General features: G+C 38.9%; 2 protein-coding genes across 2 annotated transcripts in view; one reads left to right on the top strand and one right to left on the bottom strand.

Annotated features, from left to right (window-relative positions):
* SORCS2 (sortilin related VPS10 domain containing receptor 2) overlaps positions 1–15,008 on the bottom strand; it is a 1,347,356-nt gene that overhangs the window by 1,154,609 nt on the left and 177,739 nt on the right. The gene's annotated exons all lie outside the window — the stretch shown is intronic.
* Positions 4,909–5,873, top strand: LOC123251725 (E3 ubiquitin-protein ligase NRDP1-like). The gene is given in 2 exon segments (XM_044681025.1): positions 4,909–5,623; positions 5,626–5,873. Coding segments are annotated over 2 exon segments (963 nt in total).

The raw sequence follows: 15,008 nt of genomic DNA, 5'->3' as shown, positions 1-15,008 counted from the left end.
TTTAAATTAAAATTTTAAAATTTACAAATAAAAATTTTTTTCATAGTACCATTGTCATCATTTAGAGTTATAAAATGGAGGGCAGCTAGGTGGTAGAGGAACAAGCCCAGAGTCAGGAAGATTCATTTTCCTGGGTTCAAATCCAACCTCAGACACTGTGTGAGTCAAGTTGCTTAATGGCTAGAAAGCTGAGACCACATTTGAACTTGGGTCTTCCCAATTTCTATCCACCATGACACCAATTGCTCCAGAACAGTTTCTACATTGGGAGACCAAGTGGTTTTTCTCACCAGGGAGTTTCTAACACTAATGTAATACCAACTCCAAACCAAAAAAATTAAAATATCGCTTTCATCACTATTACTAAAAGTTAAAGGAAGCATTGGTACATCATTTATACTTTGTCATACAGAATCAACAAAGCAGAACTCTCCAGAAGAGAGCCACCAGGATGGAGGAAACTGGAAATCTTGGCATTCAAGAATGACTACCGAATCAGGGGTGATTTAGCCTAGGGAAAGGAATATTTAGAGAGGATATGACCTTCCAGGGTTATCATAAGGGAGATTCAACTTGCTCTGATTGACTTCTAAAGGCAGAAGTAGGAATCATGGGTGCAAGTTACAGAAAAACCAATTTTGGTTTAAGTAATAATCAGAAAAGTCCTGAAGGGGATGGGCTCCTTAGGAAAGGAGTGAGTCTCCTCTTAAGGATAGAAGCCTTCCTGCTGAGGATGCAAGAATACTCCTCAGGCAGGCTAAAGAGGAGATTCCTGTTGAGGTACAAACCAGATGGCTCTGAAATCCCTTCTGACAAACTCTGTGATTCCATAATGTTGATTCATTTAGGTTATTGGCATGAATTGCCCAGACTTAAAGTAAAGCCAAGGTGGAGGAAATCTGGGTAGAATCACCCCTCCAATAAAAGCTTCTACAAACTCCTAAAGGCATTGGCTTTGGTGTCAGTGGAGGCTAGAGCCCTAACCAGCTCCAGCTGATTGTTAAGATTTTCAGTGAAAGCAAAATCAGTGCTTGAATCCTTGTTTTGCTGATTATCCAGACTTAATGAAGGGATGGAGGCAAACATTAGGAGTGCCTATAAACCAAAAAGTATGTCCTGCTAGGGCAGCCTGGTAACTCAGTGGATAGAAAATCAAATCTGGAGAAGGAGGACGTGAGTTCAAATTTGGCCTCAAAGGCTTCCTAGTTGTATGGCTCTGAGCAAGTCATTTAACCCCAGCTGCCTAGCCCTTCCAAGTCTTCTGCCTTGGAACCAATACTTAATCTATTTCAAGACAAAAGGTAAGAGTTTTGTTTTTTTTTTCTTTTTTAAAATGGGTCCTCGGTTAAATATTTATAAGCATACCCTTGTAGAGGATTCAAATTCAAATCTTGTTGTGTAATCGAGGGCAGACCATGTAGCCTCTATGGCCCTCAGTTTCCTCATCTATAAAATGAGAGAGTTCAATTAGTTGTCTTCTTAAATTCCCTTCCAGTTTTAAATCTATGATCTGAGCATAAATGTGGACAATAGATTGAATCAATTGCTATTTCATAAACACAAACATGAGATTTACAATATTGACATAGTTGGGATTGCACTGATTGAATATGAGAGTAGTTAAGCACAGGCCTGGGAGCTACCATTCTGACTTTTACTTAGAAAAATTATTTTATCTGCCCCTTAGTGTCTCATCTATTAAACATGGGTGACAATGGCTGCTAATTCACTGAGCCCTTCTATGGATTAGCTAGTTAATTAGTGCACAGCATTCTGAATTTTTAAACATTTCATTAAAACTCCTGACTACCATCCAAAGAGATCAGAGCAAATGCAATTACACAATTTTATTTTTATAAAGTGTTTCTTTTTAATAATAGTTCACATTTATGGTTATAAAATAATAAACACAAATTCCTTATCTCATTTGATAGGTAAAGGGACAGGATTAATATTAAAATCACGAATCTAGAACTAAAAAGAACCTCGAAGGGTATCTCTTCCAACTCACGCGCTTTACAGGTGAGGAAACTGAGGCCAAAAGAGGGGAAGTAGCTTTTCTGAGGTCAGAGTGGTAATGTCATCCCCATTTTAGAGTTCAATAATGATACACATTGTTATAATATAAACAATAATTAAAAAAAACATCAGACTTGGGGCTCAGAAGTCCTGCATTTAAGTCCTGGTCTCGGGCTATACTTACCTAAAGAAATGTTAAGAGCAAACTGGGGACTTCCCAATCCAAATTCAGTGTTCTTGCCATTTTAACAAACTGTCTTTCCTCTTATAAGTAATCCAAACAACTCAATCAACTAGTACTTTGCTCCACTGATGAGGACAAGAACAAAAGAATCCTTTCTCCATAACCACTGTTTGGGGCAGTGAAGAAAACACTGGATTTGGAGCTGAAGGACCCCATTCAAACTCCCACTTTGATTCTTACTGCCTCTATAACCTTGGGCAGGTCAATAAGCCAGCCTGAGCCTGTGAGAGTGCTGGGCTATCTGTTCTCTAAGGATCCTTCTTTAAAAAAAGGATTCTACTTCTACTAATTAAAAAGGATCCCACTTCTTCTAGCATGAGCTCCAAAGATAAAAGAGACAGATGTAAGCGTACAATTCTCTTCCTTATTTTTTTTTCTTGGTAAATGAAACAACTACCAACCTATTCCCTACAACCAAGGTAAATCAATATTACTGAATTACTAAGAAGCTATTTTTTTCCCCTTTCAGTCAAGTGTCAAATTAAAGCCGATCAATACCAGCATAATACCTTTCTTTTAAAAACTACAGGTAATCTATTGTATGAACTCTAATGCTGTAAAATTAGACTCTCTGACCAAGGGGATACACCCAGACTTAATTGTGTCTTGCTGAATCAAGGGTCATTACAATTAACAATCAGACTGCATCCTTAAGAAAGCAATTTAAAAAAACAATAAGCCCTGTGTTCTGCAGGGTCATTTAATCTTTTGTCACATGTTGGGTCACATCTAGATAGAATATATTCTTTCCATAAAAAGGGCAATTCTTTTGAATGTACCATTCGTGATGTAGAAATTGCTCTCTATTTCTGATTTTAACCTGATGGGTTGTAGCATTGGCAAAGATGTGGCACGTGTGCAGAGCTGGCACTGGGGAGCTGCTTCGTTCCCCCTCTTCCCAGTGCCTGAGGACATTTTTTTGCACATCCCATCCCTATATCCACTGGTCCAAAGCAAGAATTTCTCCCTCAACTCTCTCTGGTAAGGTGGGGACTCACAGACAGCTTGAATTTGCCCTCTGGGCACTCAAACCCAGAAAAGGTTCACCAAACTGATCATCCAATCATCCCAAAGCAAACACGGAAACTACAGAATGTGATATCAACAGAAACAATCCAGTATTTTAGAAAGTTTACAGAATGAGAATCAGAAGACCCTTAGTTGACATCTGGCCTTAGACATTTAGTAACTGTGTCACCCTGGGCAAGTCATTACACCCTGTTTGCCTTAGATTCCTCATCTGTCAAATTAGCTGGGGAAGGAAAATGCAAACCACTCTAGTATCTTTCAAAAAAAAGAAAAAACCTCCAAATGGGGTGACAAAGAGTTAGACACTACTAAAAGGACTGAACAACAATCAGAACTTAGGAAAGAGATTGGTTTGGATAGATAAATATAGGAGTTACCCACAGAGAAACGATAAATTCATGGGAATTGATGAGATCAACAAGTGAAATAGTAGACAGAAAAGAATCTGTCCCAGTATAGAGACTTTGGAGCATGACCTGGATGATGGTTTCAGCAAAGGAAATGGAAAAGGAGATGCCCCGTAGGCAGGGGGAGACTCAAGAGAGAATAGTGTCATGAAAACTGAAATGGAGAAAACATTTTAAATTTGGAAAATTTTATTTCCCCTCCAATTATATGTAAATGCAGTTTCAAACATTTTGGAAATAATTTTGACTCTCAAATTCTCTTCCTCATTTATTTCTGTCTCTCCTTGACCACCCCCACCCACTGCTGAGATGATAAATAACCTGATATAGATTTTACTATGTATAATCATGTAGAACATGTTTCTAAATTCATGGAAGGAAACTCAAACAAAAACATTAAGAAAGTGAAAAGTTTGCTTTGGTCTGAATTCAGACTCCATCAGTTCTTTCTTTGGAAACAGATGACATTTTTTTATCATGTGTTTCTTGGGATTGTTTTGGATCATTACATTACCGAGAATACAACTTTATAGTTGCTCATTGTACGGTATTCCTGTCACTTATATGATGTTCTCATGCTTCCACTTACTTCACTCAGCTTCAGTTCATGTAACTGCAGGTTTTTCTGAAGCCTTACTACTGCTCATCATTTCTTACAGCACAATAGCATTCTATTACAATCATATACTATTACTTAGACATTCTCCAGTTGATGGGTGTCTCCTTTCTTTACAATTCTTTGTCCAATAGAGTGAGTCTTCAGTTGAAAACATGGATCAATTGTGTCAATTGTCATTGTCAAATACCCAGAAAGGTCAAGAAGTGTGAGGATTAAGAAAAAAAATCACTGAATTTGGCAATTACGAAAAATGATAACCTTGAAAAGATGAGTTTCATATTTTTGCTCCTTCCCTAGAAGCTTCCAGAAGCAAGCACCATGACAGACTTGGTGGCCTCTTCCCCAGCCACTTTGGGAGCACAAAGAACCCAGAATGCTCCTAGACCTGGAGCCCTCGATTGTGATATCACAACCATTCCCTTAGTGATGGGGCTCTCCACAGGAAAGAAGACTAAGCCTTGGCATAATTTACAAGATGGGTTATTGGGAAGATCTCATGAAAGAATGGGATAGTTGGCCAGGGATTAGGACCTTGTGAACACAGACCCTCGCCCATACCACCAGCCAGGGTTTGATCTTGGCCTTCAGTCATGGGATATGATAGAGCCCGTTTCCTGGGGGATGTGGATGAAGATCTCATCTGTCCCATCTGCCGTGGCGTTCTGGAGGAGCCCATGCAGGCGCCTAACTGTGAGCATGCCTTCTGTAATAACTGCGTCTCCAAGGGGTCCTCCTGGCAGCAGACGTGCCCTGTGGACGGAAGCGTGGTGACGGTCCCCCACCTGCGCCCCATTCCCCGAATCATGCGGAACATGCTGTCCAAACTCCAAATCACCTGCGACAATGCCGTCGCCGGTTGCAGTGCCATCCTGAGGCTCGACACCCTCATGACTCATCTCACCAACTGTGAGCATAACCCCAAGTGTCCTCTGGTCTGCAAGCATGGCTGTGGCCTAGAGATGTCCAAAGGGGAGCTGTCCAACCACAACTGCATCAAGTATCTACACTCCATGGTCCAACAGCAGGAGATGCACATCGCCGAGCTGGAGAAGACATCCGCGGAGCAGAAATATCAGTTGGCAGAACAGAAGCGAGATATTCAGCTGCTGAAGGCCTATGCCCAGGCTCTCCAAAAAGCTAATCCCATCCTTGGGGAATTGGAAGAATGCAGCCAGCACAATGAGATCCTACAGGAGGTGAACTCCCTGCAGCCAGAAAGAATGACCAGCCAGGAGGGCGAGCGTCCCACCCCGAATCCTTCACACCAAGCAATGATTAAGACTTCATCAGTAGAGAGTGACTGTCCAGTGCCATCGCCAATAAGCTGAGGAAGAACACCGCCAAGAGCAGCTGGCCCTTGGGCTTGGACACACGAGAGACAGGTCAGATCAAAGTGCAGACTGGGCTGTTGCATGGCCAAGCAGTGATGGGTAATGCTTGGGAGAAGGATCCCATGGATGATGGCCAAAGACCAGAGACTGGGTCTGGGGTGATGTTTGCTCTCTGGTGTCTAGGAAATGAATGGAACCACATTGAGGCTCTCAAGGAAGAATGATTCCTGAAAACCTAAGACATCACTGACTATGCTTCTCACCATCCCACCTGTTATAAGATAAATTAATAACATTGGTTGAGATGAGTTATTTAGGGTTTTGTAAGCATGTTAGAGAAAGCCTTTTATTATTAATTTATCTTATAACACACCTCCCATTGCTTATAATTAAAACCCATTTTTTGTCCTACTCTCCTAGCTCAAGACCATTAGTCCATTCCTCCTTCACTTCTCTAGACTCCTAATAATCAAGATAGAGAAAGGGGTATGAATATCATTCATGCATCTTTACTTACTCTTTCCCCCTAAATTTCTGTAAAGGGTCGGTCTGATTGGAAAAGTCCCGACACTGAACTCCCTCTGGGGTGTCTAAGGTGCAGATTATTTTTTTCTGAAATCAAAGAAAATACTTGTACTTCAGATAAGTGGAAGGAGGTATATCTTCACCTCTTAAAGCATTTGATGAGGTAATAAAAACTAGAAATTTGAAATAAGTCAGCCTCCTGGTGCTCAGGAAGATTTATGGTGAAACCAGAAAGGCAGAAGAGATGCTCCAAGCAAAGTAATTGTGAGCCAAATAGTATCTGCCTAGCACTGATGGCTAACAAAGAGTATGACATGACTTCTATTCTGATATCCCTATCCTAGGGTGGCAGATTGTCACATAATGGGAGGGAGCAATCTGTTTTTCTTCCTTTCTAGTTTATAAATAGAAATGATAGTTTCTGATGTGTGAGAAAAAAGTAAGAAGTTGGCAAAACCAGTTAAGAGCCATTACCCACGCTCCACTATTTTTTTGTGGTTGTAACTACTCCTCACATGTTCACCTGCTCTTTGAATGGCTTTTAATTGTTTTTTTTTTTTTGCTTTTGGTTTTGGTTTTATAATTTGTTTGGGTCTTTTGTTCTCTTTGGATTTCTCCCCATTTCAGGAATTCTTTGTGCTTGTGCAGAATGAATTTTCATGGGTGCCCAAGTCTTTAAAATGATTATATGTTGGGACTTTATTTACATTTTTATCCCTCTTAAAAAGGGATAAAAGCAACACACACACACACACACACACACACACACACACACACACACCCCTAACAGGAATATTTTTAACACTTCTTTTTTATAGAAAGTTAAAGAAACTTCAGTCATGGAACAAAGAATCTTACTGTTGAAAAGGACCTTAAAACATAAAATGGTGTCAGTAACAGGAAAGGATTGCCTTGTTGAGCAGGTCTGGGCTGCGATGCACTAAGTACTAAAGCTTAAATTTTCAAGAATGTCAGTCTAGCAAGGGTATGGACCCTTGATGAATAAGGATGAAGATAGAGCCAGAGTTCCATATAGATGACTAGGGTAGGGTATTAGCCAGGTCGGGATGTGAAGGATGAATGAGGATTGCTAGGAAAATATACACTATCATTAATTAGCTGTGTGTCTTTATACCTCTCTAGACCTTAATTTCCTCAACTGTAGAATGATGGAACTCGATTATATGATCCAACTCTGACTTCTTTGATTGTGTTTCTCATAGAAGGCAGTCAGTTCTCATTGTCTGAGTAGACTTACAAGGCAAACTAATCTTTTCCCTTTTGTGAGTTTAGGGGGGGGAAAGAGAATTGTCATAAGGAGAGTCAAAACTACTTTTAGCTAAAAGATAAGAAGATTTGATGTTAACATTTGCTCTAGGCATGAAGCACAGGTGCAAACTTTTGGCCCCAAAGTTCATAGAGAATTACAAAATTGAAAACATTCAAACAGAAGACTGCATGCCCTCAGGATTTGATTTAATCACTAAAAGAGCATATTAATAGATAAAAGTTAAGGATTAATAGAAAGATATACTAAATGATACCCTAGCATTTATTTCTTTAAAAGATTACTCTAAAGGTATTATCTACTTTGTTTATTAAAGGATATAATTATCCTAACAAGGAAATAATTTGTTTCATGTTCCTTTTTTTAAAAGGAAACGCATGGGCAAAACCCAATGTGTCTGGGTGGAGAATCATCATAGGAGCCCCAGTCCAATGCGCCTACCTTTTGTGATGCTGCGTGACCCTCCAGGACCTAATGCACCACCATGACCACCATGACCACCATGATCATCACATGGTGACAACAGGCTTTGCTTTTTCCCAAGAGGTTAACAAAACCCTTTGGCAAGTTGAAACTGTAAAATTAAAGTGAGGATCTAAACAACAAATGTTCCAACTACAGAGATCATTAGATTCCTTTTAGGGGATCTTTTCAAACTGTGTGATTCTTCATTCGTTCCCTATCATCAGCGTATTCATCATCTTATTTTTTCAGGGTATACATCAAACATGAACCCAGGATCCCAGAGAATTATAAGGCTGGTCACTTTTTTTCATTTCCCACCCCACTGTGAGTCTAGTTATTCCTTGTTCTTAATTAACAGAAGAAATTTATTATCTTATTATTCCTTCTCATTATAGAACTGATTATATAATCCCTTTTATCTGGCATTCTTTAAACCTCCTCAAAAAAGTAGAATTCAAAAGGCAGCTGGGTAGTTCAGTGGGCAGAGTACTAGGCCTAAAATCAGGAGACTCATCTTGTGTTCAAATCTGTCCTTGGACATTGAGTAGTTGTGTGACCCTGAGCAAGTCACTTAGCCCTATTTGCATCAGTTTTCTCATCTGTCAAATGAGCTAGCGAAGGAAATGGCAAACCATTCCATTATCATTGGCAAGAAAACCCCAAATAAGGTCACAAAGTGTCAGACACAATGGGAATGACCAAAAAAACAAGAAGAATTTGAAGGAATAGTATTCAATAATGACTTCTCTAGATCTGACAGGATTCAAAAAATGTTTTGCAAACTCAGTGCATAGGCTCTGTGCTAGGCATGTGAAGGGAGGACATACAAATGTGGATAAGACTTGATCTCTGCCCTCTTGGATTTTATAATCAAGGAGTAAAGACAAGACTAACAATAGAACACAGGGTGCATCAGAACTGGAAGGAAACTTGGAAAAGAATCTAGTCCAACTCTCTCAATTTACACATGAGAAAAGTAAGGACCAAAAAAGAAAATGACTTGCCCAAAGTTACACAACTGGTTAGTGTGAGACATAAAACCTAGAATGCAGATCTGACTCCTATTCCCATGCTGCCTCATAATACAAAGTTGGGAATGGTAAACACATTAAGAAAGGTACACAAAGAATACTAAGAAAATTTACTTAATGATTTAATTTTAAGGATAAAAATAGAATAAAGTTCTTTTAAAGTATATAGAGTGAAACCATATCAACCAATCTTGTTTTGTTTTTTCAAAATAGGGCATGATTAAAAACAATTCAGTGAAAGCAAAGGATTTAATTAAAAGTTCACTTTTGCCAGTCCTTGGCTTTCAAATTAACCAGGTTTAACTTATATGAGGGGAAAGGTGGCATCATGGAAAGAATTCTAAATCTGGCCAAAAAAAAATCCTGTATTAAATCCTGACTCTGAAATAAGGATCCTTCATGACCATGGGGAAGACACTTATAACCTCTCTTCACCTCCATTTTCTCATTTATAAAAGACAAGGGGGGAGCTGGGGAAAAGAGAGAGAAAGGTAATGGCACTTGCATTACCTGCCTCACAGGACTATGGTGGGTAATGTACTTTCTAAGGTGCACGTGTACTTTAGAATTTGGTGACAGAACTGGAAATTAGATCATAGATTTACAGTTGGAAAGGACCAAAGAGATTATCTAGTTCAACACCATCAAAATACAGATGAGAAAATTTACCTAAGGTCACATAGCTGGCAAATGGCAGAGCTGGACCCACTTTGAGTCTCTCACTCCAAATCTTGACCTCTTTGTAAAGCAGCCAGGCCACTCAGTGGACAGAGCACTGGAACTACTGTTAAGATCTGAGTTTAACTCTAGCATTAGATGACTAGTAACTATGTGACCCTGGGTGAGTCATTTAACCTGTCTGCCTCTATTTCTTCAGTGGTAAAATGAGAATAATAATAACCCCCATCTCCCAAAGCTGTTACATAGATAAAATGGCCTAATACTTGTAAAGCTCTTTGCAGTGTTTCGCATATAGAAAACACTTAATAAATGTTTTTCCCCTTCCTACATCCCTCTATATCAGGTTATTAGCCTTAAAGTACTATATCAATATTTTTTATTGTTTTCTCCCTTTGTAAGAGAAACATTATAATCTTCCAATCCTCTGTTGAAAACTGTTAAACCATAAATCTCTGATTCATAAAAAGATCTTGCATCTCACACTGGAGAGGCCATTTGATATAATGGAAATTGTAATGATCAGATGTCAGAGGAAATGAGTCTAAATTCTGGCTTTTCTGTTCATGATATCTGTGCTCTTATACAAGTCACTTCCCATTTCTAGGACTTGTGGAAAATGAGTTCAGAAAATCTAGATTTAGGTCTAAAAAGACACTGGAGATTAACCATGTCTAATCCTCTTATTTTACAGATGAGAAAACCTGGGCCCAAAGAAAAGTGATTGGCCCAAGGTCATACAGCTAAGTGTCTAAGGCAATACATGAACTCAGATCTTACCAGCTATAAGGCCAGCACTATATCCACTATACAACCTATCTCTCAGCACTCATCTGATTGCTAATATTTTATGATCAGCACTTTACTAGTAGAACCATTAAGCATTCCACAAAGAAATTAAATAATCAGTGAAAAGAATTCAAATAGAATAGTACCACCGAAGGAGGAATGTACAGTGATCAAACAGTTAATAAATATTAAGTACCTACTGTATGCCAGGCACTGTGCTAGATAAGGATTCAAAGAAAAGTAAAAGAAAGTCCCTGATTTCAAGGAGCTCATAATCTAACACACAATAACTACGTACAAACAAGATAGATAAACAGATGGATAGGTAGATGGATGGATGAACACCTGGATGGATGAATATATACATGGATTGATGGATGGATGGATGGATGGATGAATAGATACATGGATAGATGGTTAGATAAATGGATGGATGGATGGATGAATAGATACATGAATAGATGGTTAGATAAATGGATGGATGGATGGATGAATAGATACATGAATGGATGGATGGAGATAGGTGGATAGATAGATGAATAGAGGTAGACAGTTAGATACATAGATGATACATAGATACATACATAGAAAATGATACAGTTTTATGGATATACATCTCTATATATGTGGGTGTCTACATAGATTCATGATAGATTAGAAATACTGAGGGATTAGAATTAAGGGGGATCAGGAAAGGTTTCCTATAAAATTGACTCTGCCAAGAACTAGTACGGCTTCCTGGGAACCATCAGGAACCAATATGTTGCTGATTACAGTGGAAAGGAGAAGAAAGAGAAAGAAGAAGAATCAAATGGTTAAGGGAACCACTTCCTCCATAAACAGGACCAGTCCAGAATGAAATCTGTTCCAGGCAGTGATAATATCTCTCTTCCTCGTACTCCTCTCTCCTTTTCTTCCTACTCTTCCACCTGTTCCTAGGGTCCCATTCTAGAGAATGGCCCCTCTGATTTAAAAGAAATGTCCATAGATCACAACATAAGGTCACCCTTTAGGACTACATTAATACTCTTCCTCCATTGTAAAGCTGAGCCAACCAGTGTGCTTACCAAGGGGGCTGAAGGCAGAATCTGGACATGGATAGAAATAAAGATGTTGGAGATTAGGTTACTGGGCAAAAACCTTGATACCAAAGAGGAATTCTGAATGATTAGGGGTAGATGGGAAGAGGCAGAATCTAGTTGAACTACAACTAAGCCCCAGAATAAGTTGGGAATGTGGTTTAGTGGGAGGCACAATGATCTGGGGTCCAATTTAACCCATGCCATGAATGAAGCCACTAGAGAGGCAGTGTTTTGTATTGAATAGAGTAATAGACTTGTGAACACCTGAGTTTGAATTCTGCTTCAGACATTTACTAACTTTATGACCTTGAATAAGTTACTTAACTTCAATGAACCCCATTCTCCTCAAATGAAAGTGCTTTAGAAACTTTAAAGAGTTATTTAAATGTCAGTTCTTATTATAAATTTCATTATTCGGGTATATATCCTTGGGAAAATCACTTCCTCATTCTAGCCATAAGTTCTATCATCTGTAAAATAAGGGACCTGTCTTATATAATAATAACTCATGTTTCTATAAAAGTCTAAGATGTAAAAAGCATTTTCCTTACGATTCTTTACAGTAAGGAGAAAGAACATTGGTTCCCATTTTACTGATGAAGAAACTGAGTTTCAGAGAGAGAGAAAGGCATTTCCCCATGGTCACAAATCAAATTAGGAATTTGAACCCAGAATCCTGACTGTATCTGTGTCTGTCTGGGTTTTTTCCACTAAATACCATACTCTCTGAGGATCTTTCTAACTATTTGGGGCTCTGTGATTTACTCTGATTTTGTCACTCTGAATATCAAATTATTTATCTGTGAAATGAGAATAATATCATATGCAAAGTCAAATTCCCAAGATTGCTGTAGGAATCTTCTGATTCTCGTTAGCCTTGAATCCTAATCCAACCTCTGCCATTTTCCTTTTTTTTTTTTCAAATACTTATTTTCTTAGAACTGATATAGAATATCAATTCCAAGGCATAAGAGCAGTAAGAGCTGAGCCCAAATTTGAATGAAGGACCTCCTGTCTCCAAGTTGGCCTCTCTATCCACTGAGCTACCTATATGCCCCTACCACTTTCAGTCTTAAGTGAATGCCCTCTGTGTCTTGGTTTCTTTATTTGCAAAGTGAGGCACCTAGGTGACTTACCTTGTGTATGGAGCACTATACTGGGAGTCAGAAAGACCTGAGTTCAAAACTGGCCTCAGAAAATTATTAGCTTTTTGATCTTGGGCAAGTCACTTAGTTTCTTTTCACCTCTTTTTTTCTCATCTCTAAAATAGGGCATCTAGGTGGCACAGCGAATCGGTTACTGGGCCTAAAATCAGAAAGTCTCATCTTCTTAAGTTCAAATCTGGCCTTTGAATCTTACTAGCTATGTGACTCTTGGCAAGCCACTTAACCTCGTTTGATTCAGTTTCTCCATTTGTAAGAATAAACTGGAGAAGGAAATGGCATATCACCACAATATCTTTGCCAAGAAAACCAAAAATGGTGTCACAAAGAGTTGGACACACCCGAAACCCAACAACACAATGGGAATGAGAATAATAATTAACATATACATAATATATAATAATAATAATAATAAATAAAGCATATATCCCAGGGCTATTGTAAGGATCAAATGAGATCATGTTTGTAAAGTCCTTAGCCCAGTGCCTGGCACATAGTAGGTGCTTAATAAATGCTATCTTTATCATCATCATTATTCTTCAGATGGAGAAATCTAGCCTGATAATTTTTAGAATAATTAAATACTTCTTTATTCATAAATAAAAATTATGATAGAGAATCAGTCTGCAAATGAGGATGACAGGGTTGAAGGTCATATACTCCAACACATCCTAGCTGTGTGTCCATAGGAAAACCCTCTAAATTATCAAGGCTTCCTGCCAATTCTCTAAGACTAGAAATAACAAATTAATCAATCATTATATATTTATTAAGCATCAACTAGTGCCAGGTACTAAAAAGAAAAAAAAATCAACATCCTCTTCCTTCAAGAAAATGAATACTAGTTAGGGGCTGGCTCATTCATTAGAAGCAGCCAGGTGGTGCAGTGGATGGAGCATTGACCTAGGAATCAGAAGACCCGAGTTCAAATATATTCTCAGCTTCTTACTGACCATGTGGATATCACATAACCTCTCAGTTTCCTCATCTATTTAATGGGGATGATAATGGCACCTGCCTATAAGTAGCAATTAGAGAGCACTTACCTCCCAGGGTTGCTAGGAGAATAAAATGAAATTGCTTTTTTTTAAGTGTTTTGCAAACTTTGAGATTTTATTTAAATTCTTTTTTTTAACCCTTAACTTCTGTGCATTGACTCATAGGTGGAAGAGTGGTAAGGGTGGGCAATGGGGGTCAAGTGACTTGCCCAGGGTCACACAGTTGGGAAGTGTCTGAGGTCAGATTTGAACCTAGGACCTCCTGACTCTCAATCCACTGAGCTACCCAGCTGCCCCCTTTATTTAAATTCTGATAGCATCAACACCACTACTAATATTCATGAAGAAAGTTTTCCTACTAGGAATCATATGCACCAAAGAAATAAATGTCTAGCCTATTCTTACTTCCTGTCTACATTGTCCCACCACTAAAAAAAAAGTAAGTTAATAAATAGTACCTCTCATCTAACTCACAACTGTACCACAGGGAAGAAAGATCATAAAGAGTTTTAGGTATAGTAGAAAGAGCACTGATTTATAATCAGAGGATTTGATTTCCAAACCTAAACTTGTCTCTTACCACATGGTGACTATAAAAAAATGACTTCCTTTCAATAAGCCTCAGTTTCCTCATTTGTAAAATGAGGAGGTTGGACTAAATAAGAATAGCCCCTTACAATCCCTCCAGCTATGAACTGATAATTCTAGGAGATAATCACAAGTGTCTCCCAGCTTTAATATGATGAAAAATAATATCAAATGGGAAAATGTACATGAAATGTAAGACTCTGAGGTCTAGGGGTATGGCATGGGAGCCCTCAGCGGCAGCTGCTTCTCATTACTGCTAGTGATTATTTCATCCCAAAGGATACAGGGACCTGCTGAGATGGAGGCGTGAGGAGGGACAAATGAGGAGGCAATTACACTCTGACAGCTGCACTGAGGATCAATCCTATTACAGTGACTCAGTTAGGCAACTTGCTGACCAGACACAAGACTATCTCCCCACTGCCTCTGGCAGCAGATGTCTATTACCCATTGGATAGCCTTGGAAATCCTCAGGTTTTCTGTGGATAGGGGTTCAGTGAAAGAGACATGTTAACCCATGCTCTTGTTAATGGGCAAGAAAGAAAAAGTGTTCTTATTTGGATATGGAGCAAGAAAACTTACCCTGCTTGAAAAGTCAAGGAAGGAATGGAATGAAAGGAGTGAAGAAGAAAGAGAGGAAGGGAGGGAGTAAAGTAAGGAGGGAGGAGAAAGAAAGAAAGGAAGGAAGGAAGGAAGGAAGGAAAGAACGAAGGGAGGAAGAAAGGAAGGAAGAGGAGGGAGAGAGAGGAAGA

The sequence above is a fragment of the Gracilinanus agilis genome, chromosome 6, assembly GCF_016433145.1.
Source record: "Gracilinanus agilis isolate LMUSP501 chromosome 6, AgileGrace, whole genome shotgun sequence".
NCBI lineage: Eukaryota > Metazoa > Chordata > Mammalia > Didelphimorphia > Didelphidae > Gracilinanus > Gracilinanus agilis.
The sequence above is the reverse complement of the archived record's forward strand: the minus strand, read 5'-3'. Positions and strand labels throughout refer to the sequence as shown.